Genomic DNA, 24,207 nt, shown 5'->3' with positions numbered 1-24,207 from the left:
TTCTATTAACCTATATTTTGCCACGTGACTTTGTATCATTACCTGTTCTCTAATATAGCTTGTTGCTCCAGCAGCTTGCCGGCATCTGCCTAGACTCCGCCTTTCTTCTTCTGTATCTCTGCTTGTATTTCTCACCTGGTGCATCCTATCTTGCTATAGGCCAAAGAGGCTTCTTTATTAACCAATGGTAATAAAACATAGTCACCGCACACAGAGAGGGTATCCCACCGCAGAAATGTACCAGGCAAAATACTAAAATACCTAGACTTAATTCATCTCCATAGCCCACACTGGTCTACACGGGGATGGCTTGCTGCATCCTCCCACAACAAATCCATCCATGAATCCATCTATCCACCCAACTATCCATCCACCAATGTATCTATCCATCCACATATCCATTCATCCATCAATCCATCTAGTCACCCATCTGCCCAAACATTCTAAATCAACACATTCACATACCCATCCACCCACATACCTACCCATTCATTTATCCTTGCATGCATACATCCATGTATGTCTCACCTACCTTTCCATCCATGTATTCATCCATCTATGCATGTACCCATACATGCATGCATGCATCCATCCATCCATCTATCCATCCCCTACTCATCTATGCTAGCTAGTTTTATATCATTTTGACACAAACTAGAGACATTTGAGAAGGGGGAACTTCAATTGAGAAAATGCCTCTACTGGATTGGCCTGTGGGGTGTTTTCTTGGCTGATGACTAATGTCATAGAGCCCAGCTCACTGTGAACTGTGCTGTACTTTTGTGCTGGTAGCCGAACTTGATAATGTGTAAGAGTCTCCCGAGTGGCCGGGCAATGGTGGCGCACGCCTTTAATCCCAGCACTCGGGAGGCAGAGGCAGGCGGATCTCTGTGAGTTCGAGACCAGCCTGGTCTACAGAGCTAGTTCCAGGACAGGCTCCAAAGCCACAGAGAAACCCTGTCTCGGAAAAAAAAAAGAGTCTCCCAAGTGGTACTAGTTTTGAGGCTTGAAAGGGCTTGGCACCGGAGAGGCCATGAATTCGTAGATACATGAATTCATCCATACATGCATCCACTGACTCGCCTATTCACATATCAGTGCAACACCTTAGTTGAAGTAAAGCCCCAGGATTAAAGGGGTCATGGAAAATTGAGGCTTGGCGTCACGTGGTAGGATCACACTCCCTGATGAGAACCTAGGAAAGACTGTTGGTAAAAGTGCAGCCCAGTTGCAGAGAGGACCCCAGCATTTTGGAGATGCCAGTATTGTGAGAAGTATCTTGCACCTGCTGGTCTTTGGCAGCCAGAGGATCGTGAGTAAGTCCCGGATGTCAAGCACTAAACTCTTTACACCGTTGGATTTTGGTTTTGCTTTGATTTGATTGTGACGGTGCCCTGGTTCCTCCCTCTTAGAGTAAGGACTATTTAGCTTGGTTTTTGATTTTTATAGGAGCCTGCAGTTATGAGACCTTGTCTATTTTAGAGAAACTTTGGAATTTTAGAGATTCTTAGGATATTTTAGAGAGGCTTTGAACTTTTAAAGAAATCTTGGGTATTTTAAAGAGACTGAACTCGTAATGTGTTTGAGTTTTTAAGGACTGTGGAAGTTTTCAAAATTAGAATGTTTACCAGGAGTTGTGGCGCACACTTTTAATCCCAACACTCAGAATGCAGATGGAGGCGGATCTCTGTGGGTTCAAGGCCAGCCAGGGCTACATAAAGAGATCCTGTCTCAAAAACAAAAACAAGGGGCTAAAGAGATGGCTCAGAGGTTAAGGGCATTGCCTGCTCTTCCAAAGGTCCTGAGTTCAATTCCCAGCAACCACATGGTGGCTCACAACCATCTGTAATGGGGTCTGGTGTCCCCTTCTGGCCAGCAGGCATACAGGCAGACAGAATAGTATATACTTAATAAATAAATAAATATTAAAAGCAAAAACAAAGTTGGAGTGTTTATATTATGGTATTAATATTATGCCATCTTAGGGATAAATGAGAAAAGGAAAGTTCCAGTGATGTGTTCGTGTGTCAAGATGACAAGGGACCAGCTATACTGGCTTATTTTGTGTCAGCTGGACACAGAGTCATTTTGGAAGAGGAAACTTCAACTGAGAAGATGCTCCCCACTACAGGAAATGGTGTGTGGGCAAAGTCGATGGAGCCTTTTCTTGGTTGATGATTGCTGTTGGAGAACACGGCTCACTGAGGGCAGAGCCTGAACACCCCTGGGCTGGTGGTCCTGGGTGCTATAAGAAAGCAGGCTGAGCGAGCCTAGGGGAGCAAGCCAGTAAGCAGCATTCCTCAGCTTCGGTGCCTACCTCTTTCATGCCTTGAATGCCTGCCCTGTTTCCTGCGATGGTTGGCTGTGATGTGCTACTGTCGGCTGAAATAAACCTCACCGAGTCGTTTTGGGTTATGGTGTTTTATCCACAACAGAAACCCCACCTAAGACGCCGTCCATCTATGTCCGCACTCACCCATCTATGAAGGTGTGTGTCAATCACTCCTATCCTACCCATGCATCCAGGCACTCGCCCATCCACCTGCCTACCTACCACTCCATTCACCCCTGCGTCCATGTGTGCATACACCCACCATTGCATCATCTACCTGAATACCCACTCATCCAGACAGGCACCACTGTTCATACTCATTTCAGAATATATTCTTATACCACGGAGTATAAGAATGATGATAATTTCCAGGCTGGGGATGTTGAAAATTTTGCCTGAAGTCACACAGGCAAGGATAGCTGAGCCTGGCTGTACCCACAGATAACCAGGCCCTTAAGCTGTCCTGGTTCTGGAGACTTCTGTCTTTTTCTTACCAATCTCAACCCAGCCCTATGGAGAGAAGCGCCCCTCAGCAGAAGTGAGTCTCCACCTTGTTCCACAAAAAGTTGTGTGGGGGGGTGGGGGTGAGGGAGGGATACTGGAGCCAAATCTTAACCATATCTTCTTCAAACTGCAAGGTTAAAGGCCCACAAGAATGCCTAGGCGATGTCACTTCCCCAGATGCTGCCGGCAGGGGGCAGCACGACGCTGTACCTCAGACCTTCGGCGCTAAGTTTAGCAACCCGGTATTCTGTTTTTGGGAAACTAAGGCATAAAAGTAGGTCGGGTCCCATCTACCAACAGAAGTACCCACTTTTCTCGGCCACACACCTCCTGGAGAATCCCAGAGCCAATCCTATCTTGGGCCTTCGGATCTGACTGGACGGGAGAAAGGGTGGGAATCCCAAAGCCCCAGGTGGAGGACACGTGGGAATGTTCTTGTTGCTCCAGCTCCCGGCTGCAGCCACACAAATCTTTTGTCTCGCTAACCGACTCCAAGACTGAGGCTGTTGGTGGTGATGGGTGGAGTGGTCCCCAAACTTCCAGGCATGGAGGGGAACCCCTAAGTATCTCAAGCCCAGGTCCAGCTGCAAGCGTCGCTCCCTGTTGCCACCGGGTGGCAGCATCCGCCTGCCAAGCTGTTCTGCTCGCTCCCGCCATCGGGGCCCAGCACAGCTCCCTACCCACTAAGTTTTGCGATGTCCTGAGATTTTTGGTTTCAGGAGACTGTGGTGTGGGACTGCTACTGCTGTTTGATGTCTGTGCCTCAGTTTCCCTGCTCGTGATGTCCAAAGTCTCCTTTCTACAGAGTCCTCCGACCCAAAACGTTCTGCACAGCTGCACCTGCCAGCTTCTGAACCTGGGGCCCAGGAGCAGCTCTCTCCTGGGTCATGGCAAAAGTTCAGAGGATTTAAAGAGATTAAAAGGGGATTAGGGACAGGGAAGATAACTTCTGAGCTCGAGGTTACTGGCCGAGCTGAGCTAGGTAGGCCTGAGGACGAAGCCCCTCTTACCCCTCCTTATTCCCACACCAGACAACTGGGTACTGAATAGTCCTTAAAGACTAAGCGCTCTCGGAGTCTATTCCCTTGTCATAATGGCTCCATTTGATGCTATCCAAAGCCGAAGGAAGACACTAGGAAACCAGGAAACCTGGCTTGCCCCCCCCCCCAGCAGGTATCTGGTTACTGGCTGGGTCCACTGAGGTAGGACAGCCTTGACAGGCAGGGTCCCTGGTTCCCACTTGTCCAGGATAGAATCAAGCTCGACCCATCCAGAATGTGCCAGGCACCAAGGCTAGTCTAACTGCCCACTCTGGCTGGTCAACAGGAATCAGATCCCTCATCAGACAGCCCTGTGGAGTGGAACAGAGAATCCTGACTGGGATTTTCCAGGGACACCTTCCGATACCCTTCTCTGAGTCTCTGTCATGGTTACACTCTTAATGCTGGCCAGGCTAGGGTGAGGACCAGTGTTGAAGTCCCACACTCTGCTTGCGCTCTCCAGTGCGAGTGCTGGAACGATCTTTCACTGGAGTTTGCTGGGCAGGCAGCGATGTCTGATCGGGGGTGTGGCCCTGGAAGCCCCCATGTGAGTAATGTCTAGGGGGAGGATGTCTGCACTTAGAAAGGAAATGATGATGGGTGGTCTCTGTCTCCTCGACTAGAAACTGGAAACCAAGTGACCACCAGGCCCTGCAAGAGTAGTTTCTTAGCCCCCGCCCCTACCCCCACCCTCAGTGGTTCAGAGGAGCGCAGGTGTCTCTTCAGAGCCGCACCCTCCTCCTTCCCTCCCCCCCTTCCCACGCAGTCCTGGGAGGGCGATCGGAAGGGAGCTGGCCTGGGGAGGGGGGGCGCGGGGTTAGATGCGTTCGTGTGTCACGGGGGAGGGAGGAGAAAAGGGAGGGGAGAGCCAGGGAGCGCGCGAGAGAGAGCGCGCTGTGAGCGAGGAGGGCGGGCGGGAGGCGGATCCTTCTACCTGGGGCGCGCTCGCCCGCCTGCTTGCAGCTCGCTTGCCGGGGCCGCGAGTCACCTGGGGAGGCGGACAAGTGCGGACACATTGGCCGCCGCGGCGCACCGCGAGGAGCGCACGGCCCCAGGCGGCTGAGCCCAGTGGAGGCAGCGTCCGCCCACCCACCCGCTCACTGTGCCCGGCCCCGGCCTGCGCTCGCAGAGCCCCACGGTCACTCCGCTGGGCTCCGAGGTCGCGGTTCCCAGTCCGGGTCACTCCCCCGGGCGCACGGGGCGGCTGCGGCGCCCTGGGCTCACCATGGTGGCAACGCGTGCCGGGTGCCCGCGCGTCGCCCGCCGCCCGAGCCGAAGTGCCGGCTGAGCGTGGTCCTCTCACAGCCCCCTGGCCCCTGCCCGGCCCCTGCCCGCCCGCGCGTCCCCTCCGGCCGCAGCTGTCTATGGCGCAGCCCCCCTCCCTGGATCATGCACAGAAACTTTCGAAAGTGGATCTTTTACGTGTTTCTCTGCTTTGGCGTCCTCTACGTGAAGCTCGGGTGAGTATTCCTGTGGGCGGGGGCGGTAGAAGGGGAGCCGGCAGCCTCGAGAACCTCCTCCAGCGGACTTGGGGACCCGAGTTTGGGGGGGGAAGGGCGTTTCTCGGAGCGACCGGTGTGTCCGGCCCTCGCCTCAGCCTGGCAGACTCATCCGAGCCCAGGAACCCAGGAGTGCTCCCGAGGGGCGCGGAACCCAGAACGCAGCAGGAACAGCGCGGCCCGCGGACGGCCGCAGCGGGGCTCGCGGGTAGCGGCGAGCGTGCCGGGCGCGTACTTTCACCTGTTTGGGCTCCAGGCCCCGGGGGTGGGACGCGCCTTCCCTCCCCCGGGCTGCGCTGGGCGCTGAGCCCGGGCCGAGCGCTCGCCGCCCTCGGGCGCGCCGGGCCGGGGGGCGGGGGTCATCCCGGGCGGGGGAGATCGGAGCGTGCACCCGCCGCGAGCGCGCAGGCCCCGCACCCTCCGTGGCCCTGCGTCTCTATCCATCACCCGGACATGTTGAAATTACCTTGACAACTCGTCCGGCTGGCTCAGGATGGGCCGCGGGGCTGGCGCGGCAGCCTCGGGCTCCGTCCGGGGCCCGCACCCCCGCCCGCCTGGGACCCTGAGCCCGGCCCCCTCTCGCCGCGCTCCCCCTGGCGCGGCCGGGCGGGCGGGCGGGCTCCAGGCGGGCCGCGCTCGCTGCTCGCCGCCGTAGCTGCTCCGAGTCGTATTTCCACATTCCTGAACCTAGCCGAGTCCTTACCTGTTGAGCCGCGATCTCCTTTAGACGGAATCTGTCTCGGCCTCCCCGGATTGGGGGTGGAGGGGCAGTGTGACCGAACGGGGCGCAGTGCACCTCACAGGCGTTAGTCACTCTTGGCGGCCCAGGCCAGACCCCCCACCCCCACCCGAGCACCTGCGGGCATCTGTGCCGCGCCCCGCGCCCCTACTATGCGCCGCCAGGCCTCGGAGGCCAGCCTCATCTTGGCCCTGGGAAGGCCAGTCACCGACCAGACCTGTAGGAGGGGTGGGCTCCGGTACCTGGGAGACTGGCTTTCCAGGCGAGAGGTAGAAACAGTAGCTGAAGATCAGCACCCCTCCCAGCCCGTTGCACCTCCGCCATCTTACAGGTGAAGAAATTGAGGCCCCAAGAGAGGCAGGGACCAAGCCTGGTGGCCTCAGAGGCAGAATTGAAGTCCCGTCCTAGCCTTATTCCTGCAGACCTGGGCGGGAGTGTCTACGGCTGCTGGTGGCTGTGTTTATTGTAGGTTTGTGTGGGTAGGCTGTGTCCCTGGGTGTTTGTTTATGAAGGTGAGGGGTGCGGGCTTTGAGCCTGCTGGGGGGTGGGGGCGGGGTGGGCAGGCATGGCTTCCCTGTACTCAGCGGCCTGCAGTGATCCACCTAGGCCAGTAAAGAGATCACAGTCCTTTAGGAGAAGGCTCCAGGGTGATCCCAGCTACTGGCTCTGGCACAGAGGCCTTTGAGTTGGGTGCCTCACTTCACCGGCTCTGGCTTCCACTGCTGACCAGTCTTTCTTAGCCCCAGTTCTACAAGAGGCCTCCGAGAAAGCCTCCTATTGGACAAATGAGAAAAGGTATCAGAAGAGGGACCTGGTTCCCAAGGTTGGGCCCCCCTCTGGAGTGTTTCCTGGGTTTTATCTCTATACTTCTTCCTTCTGCTTCTGGAAGTAGGATTTTGGCTCTGGCTGTTTTGAACAGCATGGTGGTCAGTATTGAGTAGAGAATGGGTGAGTGAGACCCTGAAGGTCTCTCTTATAGCCTAGTCTGGGCACCTAGTGCCTATGACCACTACCTTCTGGAACCGAGCAAGCTTTCCTTTGCATGGTGGCAACTCTGCCCATGAACCCAGAAGGGGAACTCTTCCCTCTAGAAACTGCCCCCACCTCGACTTAAAAAGAAAAAATATTGCAAAGGCCTAATGGAATGACCTCCAGGGAAAGCAGAGACTGGCCCTGAGACCTGCAAAGAGAAAGCATGGACATCTTTGTAATCTCCCCCCCCCCGTGTGTGTGTGTGTGTGTGTGTGTGTGTGTGTGTGTGTGTGTGTGCATGTGTGCATGTGCTTGTGTGTCCTCCATGGTGGGCAGGAAAGTCAACTGGGAGAGCATGTGTCCTGAAGGGACAGGTGGCGTGGAAGCCTTGTGGTTGAGATCTCTTTGGAGGAGGAATCTCACATCACTTCTGGCAGGTGCCTCCGTGAACTCTTGCCCAGAGCAGCCTCTCACCCTCATCTGAAGATAGTGGAGTGGTGGTAGAAGCCCCTTCGGGGCAGTGAGGCATTGGTTCTGATGGCTTTTGTCCTGACCATAAGCAATGGTGGTGGAATAGTGTGACTCTCAAAGGTGTGGGAGCCCTAGTGGGGGCTCCTCCAGATAATTTGTTCCTGGGAGAGTGTCTTTTGTGATCTCAGCCCCCGAGCCTGCCTCTGCTGCATGTTTCTGTATGTGTGGTGGGGCCTCCAGAATTTCCACCCAGTTACATTTATCCTATGTGCCCACCCCCCGTACTAGCAGAAACCAGAATTTAGCCCTCACAATCCCAGAAGTGCCTTGGATTCTCAACAAGTTCCAAGTATAATAACATTAGGAAGTCACAGTGCCTAACCTAGGGTCCCCATGCATGGAGCTGCTGTCCTGAAGGAGGCCGAGGTGGGATAGGGAACAGCCGAGGTCACTGAGATACGGGGACCAGCCCTTCCCTGGCTTCTCTGTGCTGTTGTGGTAGGAGAACCAGAGGGGCAAACGACAGGGAAGTCTGAAGGTAAGGGAGGTTCCTGCCTGGATGGCCAGATATATCCTTGCCAAACCCAGGCGCCAAGGATCCCCTCTCCAGGATCACGATTGTACCAATACACAGCCCCCCTTTCCTGCTGTCCACCTTTCTCTGAGACTCCCCCAGCTGACATATACCTCTATATAAGTACATTCCATTACAGCCAGGCTCAGCAGAAATAGGAGATGGGACCCAAAATCTATTTGTAGGCTCTAAAAAAATATTTACAAGAAAAGGGAGGGTTCTTAAGAAGAATCCCTCCGCACCCACCCCAGCCAACTTCTCAAAGAGCAAAAGATGAGAGATAAAGATGCTAGAGGTGAGGGTCCTGTATGATAAGAGCAGCAACCGGGGGCCTTCACCTGCCTTCCTCCCCAAAGAGGTGCATGAAGTGGGTGGGTTAGAACATAGCCCCGGAGCAGGGCTGGCCCAGGTGCAGTAAGAGGGACCCACACCCAGCCATCCCTAACCAGTCTGCATGCAGGCAGAGGGGCAGCACACACAGGGCATCTGTGCACACACACCTGCGGACTCATAGACCGCCCGTGCTCCTGCAAGAACATGCAAGCACATGCATGCACACATGAGCACACGTTGCTGAGTACAACCCCTAAGAGGCGCACACGCCTCCGCGCAGTGCCTCCCGGAGATGCGCTCTCAGTAGCGGTGTTTCTAGCCAAAGGTTGTGGCGAGGGTATCCCGGCCAAGGCAACTTGGGCAAACCCTGGGGGCGGCACCCGCTGAACATTCTGGTCAACCTCCCCTTAAGAAAGAAAAAAAACCCGCCCGCGGAGGAGGCGGATGTAGGGGCGGCCTGTCCAATGGCAGCTGCGCGCTTCGGGAGACTTGGAGACTTGAGCCAGTGTGAGCGACAGAGCCCGTTCGCACAGACAGACGGACAGAGGACCAGACAGCCGCTAAGGAGCGCCCACTGTCCCCCGCCGGGCCCCCGCCCTGAACTCCAGCCTCAGCGCCCGCTGCTGCTACAGATACAGCACGATGCGCGGTCCTGGCGTGGAGACACGGGCGACCGCTGTCCCCCGGTCCCCGAGCCCTGGCCCCTAGCGCCCAGCGCTGCTGCCCTGCATCAGGGAGGGCCGCGGAGACCCTAGCCTCGTTGGCGCAGGAGCCCTGCGGGTGGGGCCTGTCCAGCCCAGCCAGCCAGGGGCGCCGGCCCATCATGCTCCTCCTGTCGCCGCGCAGCGCGCTGGTCTCCGTCTATTGCCCGCAGATCTTTCTCCTTCTGTCCAGCGGCAGCTACCTGTGAGTGCCGCCGGTGGTGGGTAGGGTGGATGGGAAGGGAGCCCCTAGCCATCTGCTATTGCTGTAGGAGGGAGGGCGGGAGAGGTGGCAAGAGGGTCCCCCGGGTGGGGAGCTGGGTGCCCTGCGTGCAGCACAGAAGCTGGTTTTAGGTCACTTTGCTGGCTTAAGCCGTCGAGGTAGAACACCTGGGGGTGCAGCTGTGGCAATAAAAATTTTAGCTTAGGGGATAGAGAAAAGGTGATCTAAGAGGAATTCGACTGCCTTGCAGATTAGGCTGTGTGCACTGAGCGCCAGGGTCAGAGCTAGCCAGTCAGAGCGAAGATTTCCTTCGCGTCCCAGCAGGATCCTGAGTTGGCGAAAGATCTTCTCCCTAGGCCATATTAACTCAACGCGGCGCATACGACCCGGCCCGTGCTACACTAAGGAGAACTACACGCACAGATCTGCTTCCCAACACACACAGTAGCAGACACGTGCATGTTGCACCCCACCAGATAGCGCACCCAGGTTGTCCCCCAAGGTCTCTGGTCACTCGCGCCATCCTGCCGCGCCTGAAGGCCTTGGCCCCTCTTCTGCTTGACGCCTCTCCTGGAGGCGGGGAAGGCGCGCATTGTGCGCGCTCAGGTCTAGGAGCGCCCAGGTATCAAGGCCTGGAGAGTGCGCTTGAGTGAGGGGTAGGGTAGCGCCCACCAAGCTACGGGAAGCTGGGGCAGGGCCCAAGGCGGCCGGCCCTGCGAGCCGAGGGGGCGCATCCGCACAGCGGTGGCTTCGCCCGATTCCTAATGGGACGCATATGCTCTGGCCTCCGATTTAAAAAGAAGTTTGATTTATGGAACCGCCGTTTGGGGGAATTGAAGCTGGATGCTACTGATTAAACCTCAGAGCCAGCGCTCCCTCTCCCTCTTCTCCCCTCCCCCGCCCCCTCCTTAACACGCGGGCCACGTCCGGGGTCGCCTAACGCGGCCAGAGGCGGCAGCCACTTTCCCGCTCCCTGCACTACCCCCTCCCCGCCCCGCGGCCACAGTCCTGATAAATTGCCCCGCCCCCACCCCTTTTAATAAAGACGCGGCCAATTTCTCCTCCAGCTCCTAGGAAATTACTATCCTACCAGTTTTCCTTCTATAAATAGTCGCGCATCTTGAAACAAAAGTTCGCAACCGCAGCCAGATGCTGCGAGGCCCGCGGTTTCCCCGGCTGTGGAACATAATTACAAGGTCCGGGCAGAGGGAGCGCTCCAGGCCCGGCGGGCAGCCCTGGCTGCGGAGGCATCGCCTGGGGTGGGGAGTAGCAGGCCTCCCGGGGCAGGGCGCAGGGCCCGTGGGCACCGCCTGATCAGTGGGGACCTGGCCAAAAGAATCCTGCTTCTGTAGTCCTTCCTTGAAATGGATCAACCAAGGACTCCAATGCTCCTGGTTCTGGAGTTCCTGAGCCTCCCCCCCACTCCATCCTGGCCATCCCAGTCTTAAGCCTTGCTGAAAAGCCTGCAGCTACTCTGTCTGAGAAATCATTTGGGGAAGCTAGTAGCTGAGGTTTGGTATTCCTGGGGAGGTGTCCAGGGGTGGAGACCAGGAGTTGGGTCTGAGAGGAGAAGATGGCAAGAATGATTGGGCAAACGGCAATTGCAGGGCTCCTTGGCAATGGTAGCCAGTCTACCTCCGAGGCCCCCAGTTTTCTCCTGGAGGGCCCTCTCCAGCTTAGCGGTGATCTCCAGCAGCTGTACCCGCCATGAGTTTCTTCCTGACTACACTGCCACTCTGGGGGCTGAAGTTCTTTTTAAAGGAACAGCTTCTCAAGTGTATTCAGGCCAGGGCTGGGACCAGCATGAGTGGTGGTAGCTGGGGGGAGAGGGAGTGGAGTTAGGCAGACCAGGTTCCTTTCTTCAGCACTAACTAGTCCTGCCTGGTATTCAGCCATGGGGTTCAGAGAAAGAGCCTGCTCCGGCCATCATAAGCCCTATTCCTGAGAGAGAGAGGGGGGCGGGCCTAATGATTTGTAGTGCTGGGCCATCCTTACCTTGCTGGTTATCATAGGGTTGGCTGTAAAAGATGCCTAGGAATGAAGCTACCTCTATGCCCAGAATGAAAGCGTGGCGTGCTAACCCACCCTGGTTTAGGTGCCCCTGAACTGAAGAACTCTGCTAACCATGGAAGGTGGTAGGGGTCAATGCGAGACACCCCCCTCTCTCACACTGCAGGAATGTCCCAGAGGATGCCACAGCTAGGAGGGGCCCTGAGTGGAGGCTGTGTTCTGTTCCAGAGAACTTTCCAGAAGGCATCTCATGGCTGGGATCGCAGACACTGGCCAACAGTTGATCCTGCCCCTTTCAACTGGGCTGTTCTCTCAGCTCCCCATGCGGGGCTATCATGCGGACATAGTGAATCCCAGACACATGCCTGGGTCCCTGCCACTGATCACACTGGACGGGTGTGCTGGCCTGGAAGAGCCCTGAGCCCCCTTAAGACCCAGCTGGGAGAACAGCTCTGGCTACCACTACCCATGTTGTAGAGTGGGAACCACGTGTAGAAGCAGCAAGAGACCAAGGGAAGGCAAGTGGGAGCTGAGGCCACAAGCAGCATTTGGAGTGCTGGGTCAGCTGGTGTGAGGGCCTGGCCCAAGCCTGGAGCCAGAACCAGCCTGAGCTACTGTAAGGGCAGGTCCTTTCCGGTCTTGGCCTCCCTGGCCTAGATGTGGTAGTTGGTTGTGATGACCCCCCCCCCCCCCATTGGCTTCCTGTATAGCCTGTCATGGTAACCGCCTGCTCTGGGGAGCTGTGAGTCATGGGTGACAGGATGGTTACTCACCGACCACCTGGCTTGGGGGGTGCAGAGGGTGCTCACCACTGTCCTCCCCAGGCCCCGGCAGGCCTCTTCCTGGCTCCTGTTGTGGCTTTGCCGGTGGTGCTGACCACAGTCCTAAAAGCCCTGTGGGCATGACCCTTGGTGAGATGGGAGCTGAATCAGGCTGCTCCTGTGGCATCACAGTCCGGGGGGTTGGGCAGTGTGGGTCACAGGACTTCAACATGGACAGGTCACCTGAAGGGTGGTAGGTCTCCTCACCAGTCACAGGGCAAAGAAGCTCAGGTCAGGCCGTTGTCTCTGGGTCTGGAAGCATGTGACACCCCATAGGACATTGGCACAACAGCCTTAGAGCTAGAACACCCGAGGACAGCTCCCAGGAAACCTGCCAACTGGAGCCCCTGTAACCACAGAAAGCTACCCCAAACCCACTGCGGTATTAGGACTTACCAGCTGAGAGGGGAGTGAGGTACAGTCTGGAATGGACTTTCCCCAGCTTGTGTGTGCAGAGGGGTTCGCCTCTTTGGGCTTTGGCTGTGGGGGGGGGGGGGAACTGGAGGGTGGGGCCCTTTCTAACCTGGTTTCCTTGGAGTCCTGGAGACCATGAGGCATGCCAAATCTGAGTTCTCATCCTCGGGCCACCTCTTCCCGTCTGACTGTATCCTGACCTTAACTAACACCTCTGCTCAGAAAGACTCAGTGGCGCTCATGCAAACCTCACGGGGTGGCCTGGAGCACTCAGAAGATTCAGGGCCAGTGCTCAGTTCAGATCCTGATGTTAGGGGTAGTTCAGGGGACAGGTGGCTCTTGGATAGCATGGGCTCATGGTATGTGTGGGGGGGGGAGGTGGCCTCTAGTGACACAGAGGGAGGTGTAGAGGGAGCAGTCGGGAGGGCATGGTGTACTCTCTAGGTGTCTCAGGGGGCTTCCTGCAGGTGAATCTAAACAGGAAGTTTAGAGGGGTGGAAAGCAGTCTTGGTCAGACTAGGTAAGATCACAGTAGAGACGCCTGAGTGAGCGAGCATGACTGTCAAACACATTCAGGGGTCCCCGTGGGAATGGAGAGGCAGACACAGTACTGGGGTCCTCAGAGATGAGCTCACCCAGACTCCATGCCATCACCTTGCCCTCCTAGCTCTAACCCCCACGTGGCTCTCCCGCAGCGATCCATCCCAGAGGGGCGAGGTGGCACTGCCAGCTGTCACCAGTGCAGAGAGGCAGGTGATCAGCGTGAAGGGAGATGTCTAAAAAACGATGCTTCCGGCTCTGTTTCTCCTCTCGCACTCTCCTGCTGAGCCTCCGAGCCTCGGGCTGGCCTGGAAGGGCACCTGGACCAGGGTTCTATTGCTGCAGGTGTTCTGGTGGACATGGATGCCCTGCTGGGGTTTGGGCCAGTGTTCTGAGCTGGGATGGAAACCAGTATTTTGGACCCAGGTTGTTCCAGAGCAGGGCCCCTCTGTGCAGCCCAAAGCCAGCCTACTAACCTCTCTGTCTCCCAGGCAGGTGAAACAGCTTCATCAGGCTCCCTGGAGGCCTCCATTTTGCACAGTCCTGAGTCCGGCTGGGATAGGGCTCAGCTCCCCTCCCAAGGGGACAAGAGGCTGGCGCCCTCCCTTGTCAGATGAAACCCCGGCCCAGGGCTCCCTCAGCCTGATGAAAGGGTCATTGTGTAGTACAGGCCGCCCGCTGTCCAAGGACAAAACGGCCGTTTGTCCTCTCTCCTTGGTGTGGGGCTGGGGGCCTCCCCTCAGGCTGGCCGCTGGGTGGGGGTGGGGACAGGTGCTCTCCAGGCTCCCTCTCTTTCCTTGTCTTCCAGCACAGTCTGCCCCTCCCCCCCAGCTCCCCTACCCACCCAGGGTCACCTTGCCCTTGAGTAAGTATCCCCAGACTTGGGCCAGGCTTGCTGCTGTCTGAGAGACAGTGAGCTTTCTGGTCCTAGAGGCATCCAAGTAGATGTAAGCATGACACCAGGGATTCTGAGGAAGGGCTCTGCTGGACCAGCGAGTCCGGCGCTCTGGGCACCTAAGCAGTTAGGTGTGCAGCTGAAACGGCTGTACCGGTGCAGATACGCTGCAACCATGGCCGAGACTGGGAGTAGACAATGCTAAAGTGCAGTGGTCCCGATGTGACCATGGCAACTATCGTAGTAAGGTTTTATATTACAGTGATTACAAGCAAAAGCAACTTGGGGGAGGAAATGGTTTATTTGGCTCACGTCTCCCAGATCAGTCTATTGGGGGAAACCAAGGCAAGACCTGTACTCAGGAACCAAAGCAGAAGCCATGGCAGAATGCTGCTTACTGGCTTGCTCCTCGTGGCTTGCTCGGCCTTTCTTAGAGTACCTAAGAGCAGTACCTGTAGGATAGACCCTCCCTTTTCTATCCTTAATCGCAGACTTGCCTACAGGCCATTCTTATAGAGGCGGCGATTCTCAATGAAGAGTCTCTTTGCTCGGATGACCCTAGCCTGTATCAAGTTGATGTAAATATTAGCCAGTACTACAGCTATAGGTTGTGAAGCTTCCCAAGAGCTGGAGCAGGACTAGGGACAACAGCAATCACTCAGGCAGGCACCTAGTACATAGGTGGAGGAGAAGCCAGAACCCCTGACTGAGAGTCCCATCAGCTGATACTTCAGGGCTTCCATCACCTTCCAGAATCCTCGGCCATTGTGCTCCCAGAAAGTCTACCACCAAACCCAGGTGAAGCTACTACATGTGGCCAGGTCCCTGGGAAGCAGAGGACAGGTCGGAGTCCAGATTGCTCTCAGTAGCAGGCCGTTGGGTGTAAAACTGATTTGAAATGCCCTTTCGGGGTTGCACACCTGTTATCCTAGCACTCAAGGCTGAGGCACGAGGATCACAAGTTTAAAGCCAGCATGGATTTAAATTGAGGCTTGTCCTAGATGAAAGTCTTTAGAATGAGAATGGATCGGCTGTCTTGTTGACTCCAGACTGGGAACATAGGTCCCAAGTTTCACAGTTTCCAGAAGGCCCTCACCTGGGAGTCTGGCGTGACCAGCCTGTCTGGAGTCTCTTCCCTGACTGCTGGCATGGGGGCTAAACCAAGCCACCTCTAGCGTAGGAATGTGAGGGCGGGGCAGCCAAGGCCAGGCGTGTCTCTGGTCAGGGCGTCTGGGGCTGGATTTGAACCCAGGGACTGGTTGGGCGGGTAGGTTGTGTGGAGAGAGCACTAGTCAGGGCCTGATAAGTCTAGATGCTCTTTACATTGCCAGAGCTCTGGGACAGAGCGGCGTGGCTTGAGGGACCCCAGAGGCACAGCCCTCAAGATGGCCAGAGAGAAGAGTGTTTAGACTTCCGTCTTGTCCCCCTACAACAGGAGGTCCTAGGGCTGGACAGGTTCCCTTCAGACTGTGGTACACCTGTGGTGGGGGCTCCTGGCCCTGCCCGAGGTTCTGTGTTGCTTTCCCGCCATCTTTGCAGTAGAGTACGCGGTGACTCCACCTGAGGGAAGTCCTCCTTTTGTGCGATGGCCCCATCTGAGGAGCAGCAGAGGCTGAATGGCCAGTGTTGCCCTCTGGCAGTTTGCAGGTCAGCCTGGACTCCTCACAGAGTAGTGCAGAGGGGGTGGGCGGGACTAAAGCCTTCTGAGGTGGGGATTCCTGTAGCGGGAAGGAGCAGGGTAGCCACAGCTGCCTTGGGAGGCAGAGGCAAAGCACTAGGCTTTATCTGTGTCAAGCTGCTGTTCAGCCTTGGGTAAAACACTGCCCTCCATTGAGTCTCCTCTGGAAAATGGGAAGAGTGAACTCCTAGCCAGGCTGTCCACTAGGATTGAGTGGCACCTTTCCCAGGGCATTCGATCAGAGGCAATTGGCTGGGGAGGCCACTGAGGTCATGGAGAAAGCCAGAAGGTGAAGGATCGGGGAGCAGTGCCCAGGGGTCTTCTGACTCAGTTTCCCAGTTATGATGACAGCAGATGACAGGGCTGGGTCTTGTTGCTGTTTCAGGCTCACACTGTCCTGGGTGCTGTGTGGCCAGCAGGCCCCATCCTCTCTAGGTTCTGTCTCTCATCTTACGCTGGGTAAGAGCTCAGCCCTGCCCTGAGGTCTGTGAAGAGATGGCGACTCGCTGACCTCTGTGTGTGGGACTTGGTCCCCAAACTTACAGCTCACAATATGCTCAGAGTGTCCCAGGAAGTGCTGGCTCAGCCATCCAGCGTTTAGACTCCCAAACTGGCAGTAGGCCAGTGGGTCCTGCCAGCTCCCTCCCACCTTTTACACCCACCTGTCCATCTGTCGCTAGGTCTCAGGTTGGTGTCTTGGCCAGCCATGCCTCAGGGCACCCCATATCACATAGGCTGTATAGTCAGTGCCATGATGGACTGTCGGGGGGCTCTCAGCTCCGGTTGGGCTTCAGCCATCTCAGGAGCCCTGGCGTCTATGGATGTGGTGATTTACATCTGTACTGTGGGAAGCAAAGAGAAAAGCTAGGGCTCAGGCCAGAGAGATGCCACCTCACCCCATGTGCCGGACTGGGCACACATGGCCATGCTAGGAGCAAGAATGAAGCAGGGCTTCCTGGAGGTGGTGGCAGTGAGCTGGGTAAAGATTGGTCCATTAGGGCCAGGACCTGGCACATTATGGGGGGCCTTGTGTGCTAGGAGAGGTCCTGAGACTTCTGAAGTTGGAGGCCAGTGGCATTACAGTGACCCCTATAAGAGCTCCGCGAATCCATCAGCCCCCTTGACCCCTCTGCCCATTGCTTTGTGTACCACTCTACGGCTGTGGCTTTCCCATCTCCAGCAGGCCTGCTCACCGTCCGCTTTCTCCCAGACTGCTTTCTTTCTCTCCAGGGTGGGGTCCCGGGATGCCTGGATGGAATGCCAGCTATGTGGAAGGGTGGGAAAGCCTTTAGCAGAATCTCTACTCTCTTGCCTGGGAACACCAGGAGCAGCTGAGTGGATCAGTGGCCTGGAAAGACGGGAGCCAGTGGGAGGGGCTGCCTCCAGGGGACCCAACCATGGGCAGGCTGTTCTCTCTCCTGACAGATAGGTAGACTGAGGCCCAGGTTGGTCAGAAAGGGTCAGAGATTGAGCAGAACTGGACCCAAGACCCCATAGGATCTAGCTTCAGGTACCCTGGTTTTCACCTCAGTCCCTTGATATTCAAATGGGGAACTGAGACCCAGGCAGGTCAGGGAGGGGCTTTAGGATGGCTGAATTCCTAAGCAGAGCCCTAGAAGTATCTACCCTCAGCCCTTTCCAGTCCCCGGGTACCTCCAGGCCCTTCTAGGTTTCTTTCAGTCTGTGTTTCCTTCTGAAAGTTTAGGCTTTAAGGTCCACTGTGAGGAGCCACTGTGGGGATGGGTAGAACAGTAGGCACCACTGTGGGTGCGTGACTCTTGTGGCTCTGTGTCTATGGGTGCAGGCTCTGTGTCAGGGCATGCTAAAGGGCCAGTTGGATGGCCAGGCTGGACCAACCCTCTGGCACTCCCTACACAGCCTCTCCTGGGTCCAGGTACTTCCTTCTGAGACGATGCACACCTGTAGCCCCAGAACTTTGAGGTCTAAGCGGAGGATCAGAAGTTCATTGTTGCCCTTGTCTACTTAGTGGTTTTGAGATTAGCCTGGTCTACATGAGACCCTGAAAGGGAGAGATGGGGAGGGAGGGAGGAAGAGAAACAGAGCTCAGCTCTGGAGCGGCGTGCTCTGCCCACGTTTCCGAGCTGGGGTTACCAGCAGAGGAAAAGAGGCTGAAGGAGGACCAAAGGGAGGACAGGTGGCCTGAAGGTAGTGGCCTTGTTACCTGTTGTGTTCTACTCTGACCACTTCTGCCCTAAAGACTTGCCTAATGGCCTGGGTGGCCTCTATGTGGTCAGTCTTGCCTGATTCAGAGCGTAGCTAATGCTGTGTGTTGGGGGACTCTGATCTGGGGACCAGTCTACACTGGGGAGACATTCCTATCCCCACTTACCTGCAGCAAGACCATTGAGGTTCCTCTACCCCTGTCTTCCAACCCCTCCCCCCCACAGTACCCCTCTGTGCTCCAGAGCCTGGGAAGAGCCCTTGGGCCTCTCAGTGGCTGGAAAAGCCCAGGACACACCTGCCCACCCGAGGGAGAGCTCAGCGCCACCCTCCAGGGGATTTGCTCAGTTACTTCCTGGATGAGTGGACCCAGGCCCGCCTTCCTGGCTGATCATAGATAATTAGAACATTCCTCAAATATTTTGCCGGAGGATGCCCAAGAAGGAAGAATTACAAAGCGCCCTGGGCCAGGAGCGTGGGCTGGAGTTGCTGAGCAGCTGGGCAGCTGGGCAGCTGGCCGGGCCAAGTCTTGGGGGCCCAGAGGGGAGCTAGACCAACCTTTCCCTACCTTCCAAAGTTGGGACCAGGGCAGGAAGGCATGAGGAATGGGCGTTTCAAAGCCAGGGCCATTTTCGGACTGATCCCTGGCAGGGATGGGGAATACGTGCTCTGAGCAGTCAGCAGCAGGCGAGAGGCAGAGCCTGCTGCAAATGGCCTTTGGAAAGGACTTAGGGTCACATACTGAGTCCAGGAACCCCATGGGGGCTGGAAGATGCGATGCCTATGAGGAGAGATATCCACAGTGGGAGAGTAGATGAGAAAGTAGGGTACAGCAGGAGGGAGAAGAGAGGGGCCCAGTGCTGGTGCCACGGGGTAGGTGGAATAGAGCAGAGAAGGTTGCTCAAGAGGCTGCGTCTAAGGCTGGGAGGGCCGGGCCAGGTCCTGAGATGGGGCAGGTTGAGCGTAGTGCAGACAGGGCCTGGGGCTAAGCCAGGAGCTGGAGCATGTAGGGGTAGTGGGACAGGAGGGTTAAGGGGCCTGTCCTGGGGGAGTTTCTTAATAGGCACCCGCTTCTGAGAGAGGAGTGCCCAGGTCCCTGTGAGCGTCCAGGCCAGGGTGGATTCAGTTCCAGTTCTAAACTGGATTCTCTGTGTGTTTGTCCCAGCCCAGCAGCCTGGGGGCAGCCTGGTCCCACGTGGAAAGGGCTCGGGCCAGAGAGAAGAGCCCTGCAGAGGTCACTGCTATTATGGAACCATTTGCTCTTGTGCGTAGTAGAGATTTAAAGGGGATTCTGGGGTGAAGAGGCCTGGCTCCATGGCCACCTTAGGACCCATCTGGGGATTTTGGAGGTGGCTGGGGGCTTCCTCTGGGTGGGAGAGACTGCTTCATCACGGTCCCCTCTACGGCTAGCAATGACACCATTCCTCTCTGGCCATTTCCGTGGAAAGGGACCATATAAATGGTGTGGTTTTCACGGACCCGGCACCCAGGATGAAGAGAGGGAGCCCCATGACTTCCCTACAGCTATCGCTTGCCCCGCTACACTGAGGGTGTCCCATGTTTCACTCCGCTGGGCGTGTGAGCCGTGAGTCAGGTCTTGTGAGGGGCCCCTGGTGTGTGTCAGTGCATCTGAGATGCCTGTGGAAGGCCTTCATCCCCTCACAGACCTTCATTCGTTCACCCAATGAGGTGTAGGGCAGTGGGCTGGGCTGCATTCCCTGCTCCTTGCCTGCCTGCCTGCCTAGGAAGCCGAGCCCTCTGAGCCTCTGGGGGAAAGCAGTAATAATTGGTATCACGTTTGGTCCCCGATGTTTTCATATAGCAACATTAAGTTCAGTCTAGCACAGAGTAGGTCAGTAGGTCTTTTCTCACTCAAGCATTTTAAAACTTGGCCATCATGAAGGATAGGTTCGATTCCCCCCCCCCCCCCCCCAAGCAGAGGCTTTGGAGGGCCTGTTTCCTGAAGGAAACAGGAGTGTTCTCCATACCAAGTAAGGAAAACACCACCTCAGTCCTGGGCCTAGGGAGTACTCTTTCCCCAGACTTTAATGTGAGCTGATGCTGGAGAGAGGGTACTTGGAGGAGACCCCAGGGTGAAGCCTGGCCTGAAGAAGGGATCTGGCCCTCCCCCGCGCACAGCCACGGCTCATCTGGTGGTTGGTTGGTCTCCATACTGTCTGGGGTCCCTAATACTGTTTTCCCTTGGTTCTCAGACCGTGAGTGAGCTGACTAGATGGGAGGGAGGAAAAGCCTGAGAGGACTTTGGGTGGGCATGGAGCCCGCAGTGGGCACAATTCATTGCTTCTGGTTCCCACTGGAGGTGTGGGGCACTGCGTATCCCAGAGGGACTGGTGGAGCCAGGAATGCATCAGCCATGTGTGTCCAGTGAAGGACCGAGCGACCCCAATCTCAGGCCTGCAGGATACAGATGACCCCCACACACGGAATGTCAGCACACGCTAGCTGTGGTGTGGTGCGCGCGTATGTGCCAGCGCAAGGCTTCTGACATGTGTCCAGGATGTTCTCACATCCCTTTACTGAGGAGGAAACCGGAGCACGGAGAGGTTAGGGAGTGTGCCTGAGCCTTCCCATTCACCCATGAAGAGGCATTGTTAGGGTTCCCACAGAGCTTGTCCGCACCGGAATTTGTGGCCCTAGCCACTGTATTAGAGGACCAGGCATAGGTAGCCTGTATCTACCACTGGGAAGTGGCAACAAGGTTGAGCTCTTCTGTGCCCTTCACTCCTTCCTCTAGCCCCTCGTCATGAACACAGTCCCATCCCCTTAAGTTTCTGGATGGTAGAAGGGTCATCTTGTTGTCCAGGGCAGTGCCCCTTGTCACAGTGCCAGATTGTCAAAGCTGGGCAACCCAAGACTCAGGTCCCCCTGGTGGCCTCTCCTATGAGCCTGGAGGTCTCGTCTACAGCTCCTCTGAGCTGTTGCTAGGAGCCTGATCCAGGCCAGAGGTGAGGAAGGTTTGTAGGCTCACAGTGTGGCCCACTGTTCCTGGCACTTGGCCCATGTCCTAAGGCTCAGGAGCAGTTTGAGGGACAAGCCCAGAACAGAAGAGTTCCACGGAAAAAGTCAACCACAGCGGCACATGACCCCTGCCAGCCAGGCTTCTCTGCTCACAGGCCACCCTGGTCTGGTCACTTGGACACCTGAGCAGGCAGCTGCTGGCTGAGAAGAGGGTTTTCCCAGGTGGGATGAGAGCCGGGGCCCACCTGCAGGGTGGCCTGTTGAGGAGGCCAGGCAAGCTCTCATCCCACTGCCAATAACCTCGGCAAGGCCCCACACACCACTAGTCTCCTGCTGGCACAGGTTACTTCGGTTTTAGAATTTTAACCATGTTTCTCATTCGTGGGCTCTGCTTGCAGCCCCCTTACCCTGTCCCAAAGACTTGGATCAGCCAGGGTCTAACCTGCACTGGGAGCCTGGGATCTGATCAGTCAGTGCCAGGGGCTAGGGTATGGAAAATTGCAAACGGATCTCTACACCATAAGCACAAATGAATGAATGAATGAATGAAGGCTTTTTCAGCAAGGAGGCAGCCCAGATTGGGTTTTGAGAATGCACCCCAAATTGGCTTTGCCCAATAGGGTTGTACTCTCCTACAACCCCAAGTAAAAGGGCCAAGGTGAGATTATAGAGTGAATTCAAGGTCGGCATGGGTTACAGGGTGAGACCCTGCCCCCCTGCCCTGTAAAAAGATAGAAGAGGTTACTCAGCAGATAATGGTGCTTCACCAAACCTGACATGAGTTTCACCGCATGGTGAAAAGAGAGAAAGGACTCTCGTGAGTTACCCTGTGATTTCCACACATGTTCGGTGGCACACCCATACACATACGAGCACTAAATAAATAATAAAATCTTTGGAAAAAGAACGGAAGGAGGCCTGGCCCCCTCCCCCACTCCCTGGTCTCTCTCTGGGCTCACCGAGTCTGTGTGGTTTCCCAATGCACAGTTCAGCCTCCACCCCTGAGCTCTGGAAGAGGAGTGCTGGCTCCGAGTGGGACTGGAGGCCTCCCAGTGCTCTCTGAGCACTCGTCCCCACCCCTGCCAAGCAAGAGTCCTTGCAGGGATGGAGTGAGGGAGACCCCACAGAGGCTAGCCTCAGGAGAGTGTCAGTGGAATTCCCACTAGCGCAAAGGAAGACAGGTTTGATGCCTTCTTCAAACTGTAACGGTACCTGGTCATTTAGGCTATGCTCCTGAGAGCCTATGATGCACACACTGGTGAGAGTGTGTGGGCACAGCAAACTGGGTTGTGGGGCTGGAATTCTCATCCCGGCAGCTCCAACACACACATTTGGTGAAAGCTGACTTCCGGCGGGTCCTGTGTATTGAGGTGTGTAGAGTCCTGGGAATTGCAGGTTGCTTTTTTAAAAAAATTGAGAGACACAACAAATGAAATTTACTGCTCTGTCCATCTTAAAGAACAGAATGGTGACAGTTCGTGTTTTCCTAGCACCCCACGACCACCAGCCTACATAGCTCCAATCACCCGGATGGGAATTCCACAGTTACTCAGCAGTCAGACTCTGTCCCCTCCCCCTCCCCTGTTTTCTGTCTCTGTGGGTTTACCCATTCTAGACATTACCTTTAAATGGACTCAGGTGACATCTGGGATTCTGTGTCTGCCTTCTTTCTCATGGCATAATGTTTTTTGAACTTTTCCCATATTGGGGCATGAATGCATGCTTCATTCCTTTTTATGGCCGAATAATATTCCATGGTATGGGCATACCACATTTTGTTTTCATCCACTCAGCCGTCGATGGAGAATTGAGTTATTTCCATCCTTTGGCTACTGTGAATAGTGTTGCTGGGAGCATGTATACAGAAGGTTTTGTTTCAACACCTGTCTTCAGTTCTTTTGGATCTATGCCAAGAAATGGAATTTCCGGGCAGCTTTGTGTGTGTGACTTTTAACTCTCTGCCAGACTACTGCCCACAGTGACTGTGGTGCGGCGGGAGGACCCTGCTCCTCTACCTCCTCACCCGCAACTGGTGCTTTGCAGATTCTCAGTTTTGCTCACAGGGATCCTGGTGGGTGTGCGGTGTTTTGCATTCCTGGAAGGATGGGCGAGGTCACATCTACTGTGTGTGCTGCTTGCTTCTCCCGTGTCTCTGCGGGAACATGTCAAATCCTTTGCAAAACAGGGTTGTTGTCTGGTTGCTGAATTCCAACCGTGGTTTCCTGTGGGCTTCTGGGGCGTCTAATCTACTTGTTCATTTATTCAGGCATCCTATTTGAGCTGAAGAGGGCCCTTTCTCTGCAGATCGCTCTTGGGGCCCCCAATTCAACTGGGATTTGTCATTGTTCTTGAGGCACCTACATACTTTTGGAGGTGGCATAAATACAGTAACATCAGGGCAAGCAGGACTGGCGTTTAGACTCTCAGAACACATGCCCACTGTTCCCCTCCTCGATGCCAGGGCTTATGGAAGGAGAAGTAGTTTTCCAGAGAGGAGAGACAGCATGCTAACAGAGGGATATGTGGACAGAGTCAAGGTGGACAGTGGAGGCAGAAGGGAGCGATCATGAGAGCCAGCTCCTAGGCTTATATTTTTAGACAGAATCAATGGGGAGCTATGGATGAATATTGAGCAGGGGGAGTGATGTGGTCAGATCTGGGTAGTAGAGGGAGCTGCCTGTAGGTGGGAAAGTAGGCCAGAACCACTGCAATGGTTTCTTGCTGCCCGCAGTTCACCCTGTATCCCCTTAACGTCCCCACGGCTTAGCCTGTTGATCTGGGTAGGCAGTTGAGGCTTTGAGGTCCAAACCTATTGCAGGAATTTGGGATCAAGGATCGCCCTTGAGGTCTGGTCCCAAAGTGACTGCTTTGCCGTGGCGGTGCCTGGTGGAGTTCTCATCCATCTCGTTTCCCCGGCTCGGTTTCCGAGGATTCTACAGTTACTTTGGGCTAGATTCCCCAGATTCCAGCCCGCTCCCAGCTCCACCCGCCCAGATGCCCTTCCTCAACGCCAGCCTGGGGCGTGTTCACCCCATTGTGTCACAGGAGACGCAGGGGGGCTCTTGGCCAGATTAACAGGTAGAGCAGGTGGGCGGGTCACAGAGATTGAGTGTCACCGAGGTTGCGGCACATGCTGGGGGCTCAGGCCACACGGGGACTGCCCAGCTGCCTGGGGAATACGGTGGCCTGGAAAAACACAGAGTTCTCAAAGAACAGGCAGTGGGCAGAGAAGGGCCCCCATCTTTCCAAGGGCCCAGGGCCTAGTTGTCAACTTTGGGGACTCCTGGGCGTCCCTCTTCAC

The 24,207-nt window shown here is 55.9% G+C and overlaps 1 protein-coding gene across 2 annotated transcripts in view; it reads left to right on the top strand.

The window, feature by feature from the left end:
- Positions 1 to 4,854: 4,854 nt before the first annotated feature.
- Positions 4,855 to 24,207, top strand: part of Wnt7b (Wnt family member 7B) — a 44,127-nt gene continuing 24,774 nt past the window's right edge. Inside the window, exon 1 of one of the 2 annotated variants that reach the window (XM_075960245.1) lies at positions 4,855 to 5,336. In XM_075960245.1, the coding sequence (XP_075816360.1) occupies positions 5,266 to 5,336 (71 nt within the window). In that variant the 5' untranslated portion in view covers positions 4,855 to 5,265. Of the gene's footprint in view, positions 5,337 to 8,740; positions 9,371 to 24,207 lie in introns of those variants that run through there. The other variant, XM_075960244.1, reaches the window with a different exon arrangement.

The sequence above is a fragment of the Microtus pennsylvanicus genome, chromosome 2 (assembly GCF_037038515.1).
Source record: "Microtus pennsylvanicus isolate mMicPen1 chromosome 2, mMicPen1.hap1, whole genome shotgun sequence".
NCBI classification, from domain to species: domain Eukaryota; kingdom Metazoa; phylum Chordata; class Mammalia; order Rodentia; family Cricetidae; genus Microtus; species Microtus pennsylvanicus.
Note: the sequence above shows the minus strand (reverse complement) of the source record. Positions and strands in the feature narration are given on the sequence as shown.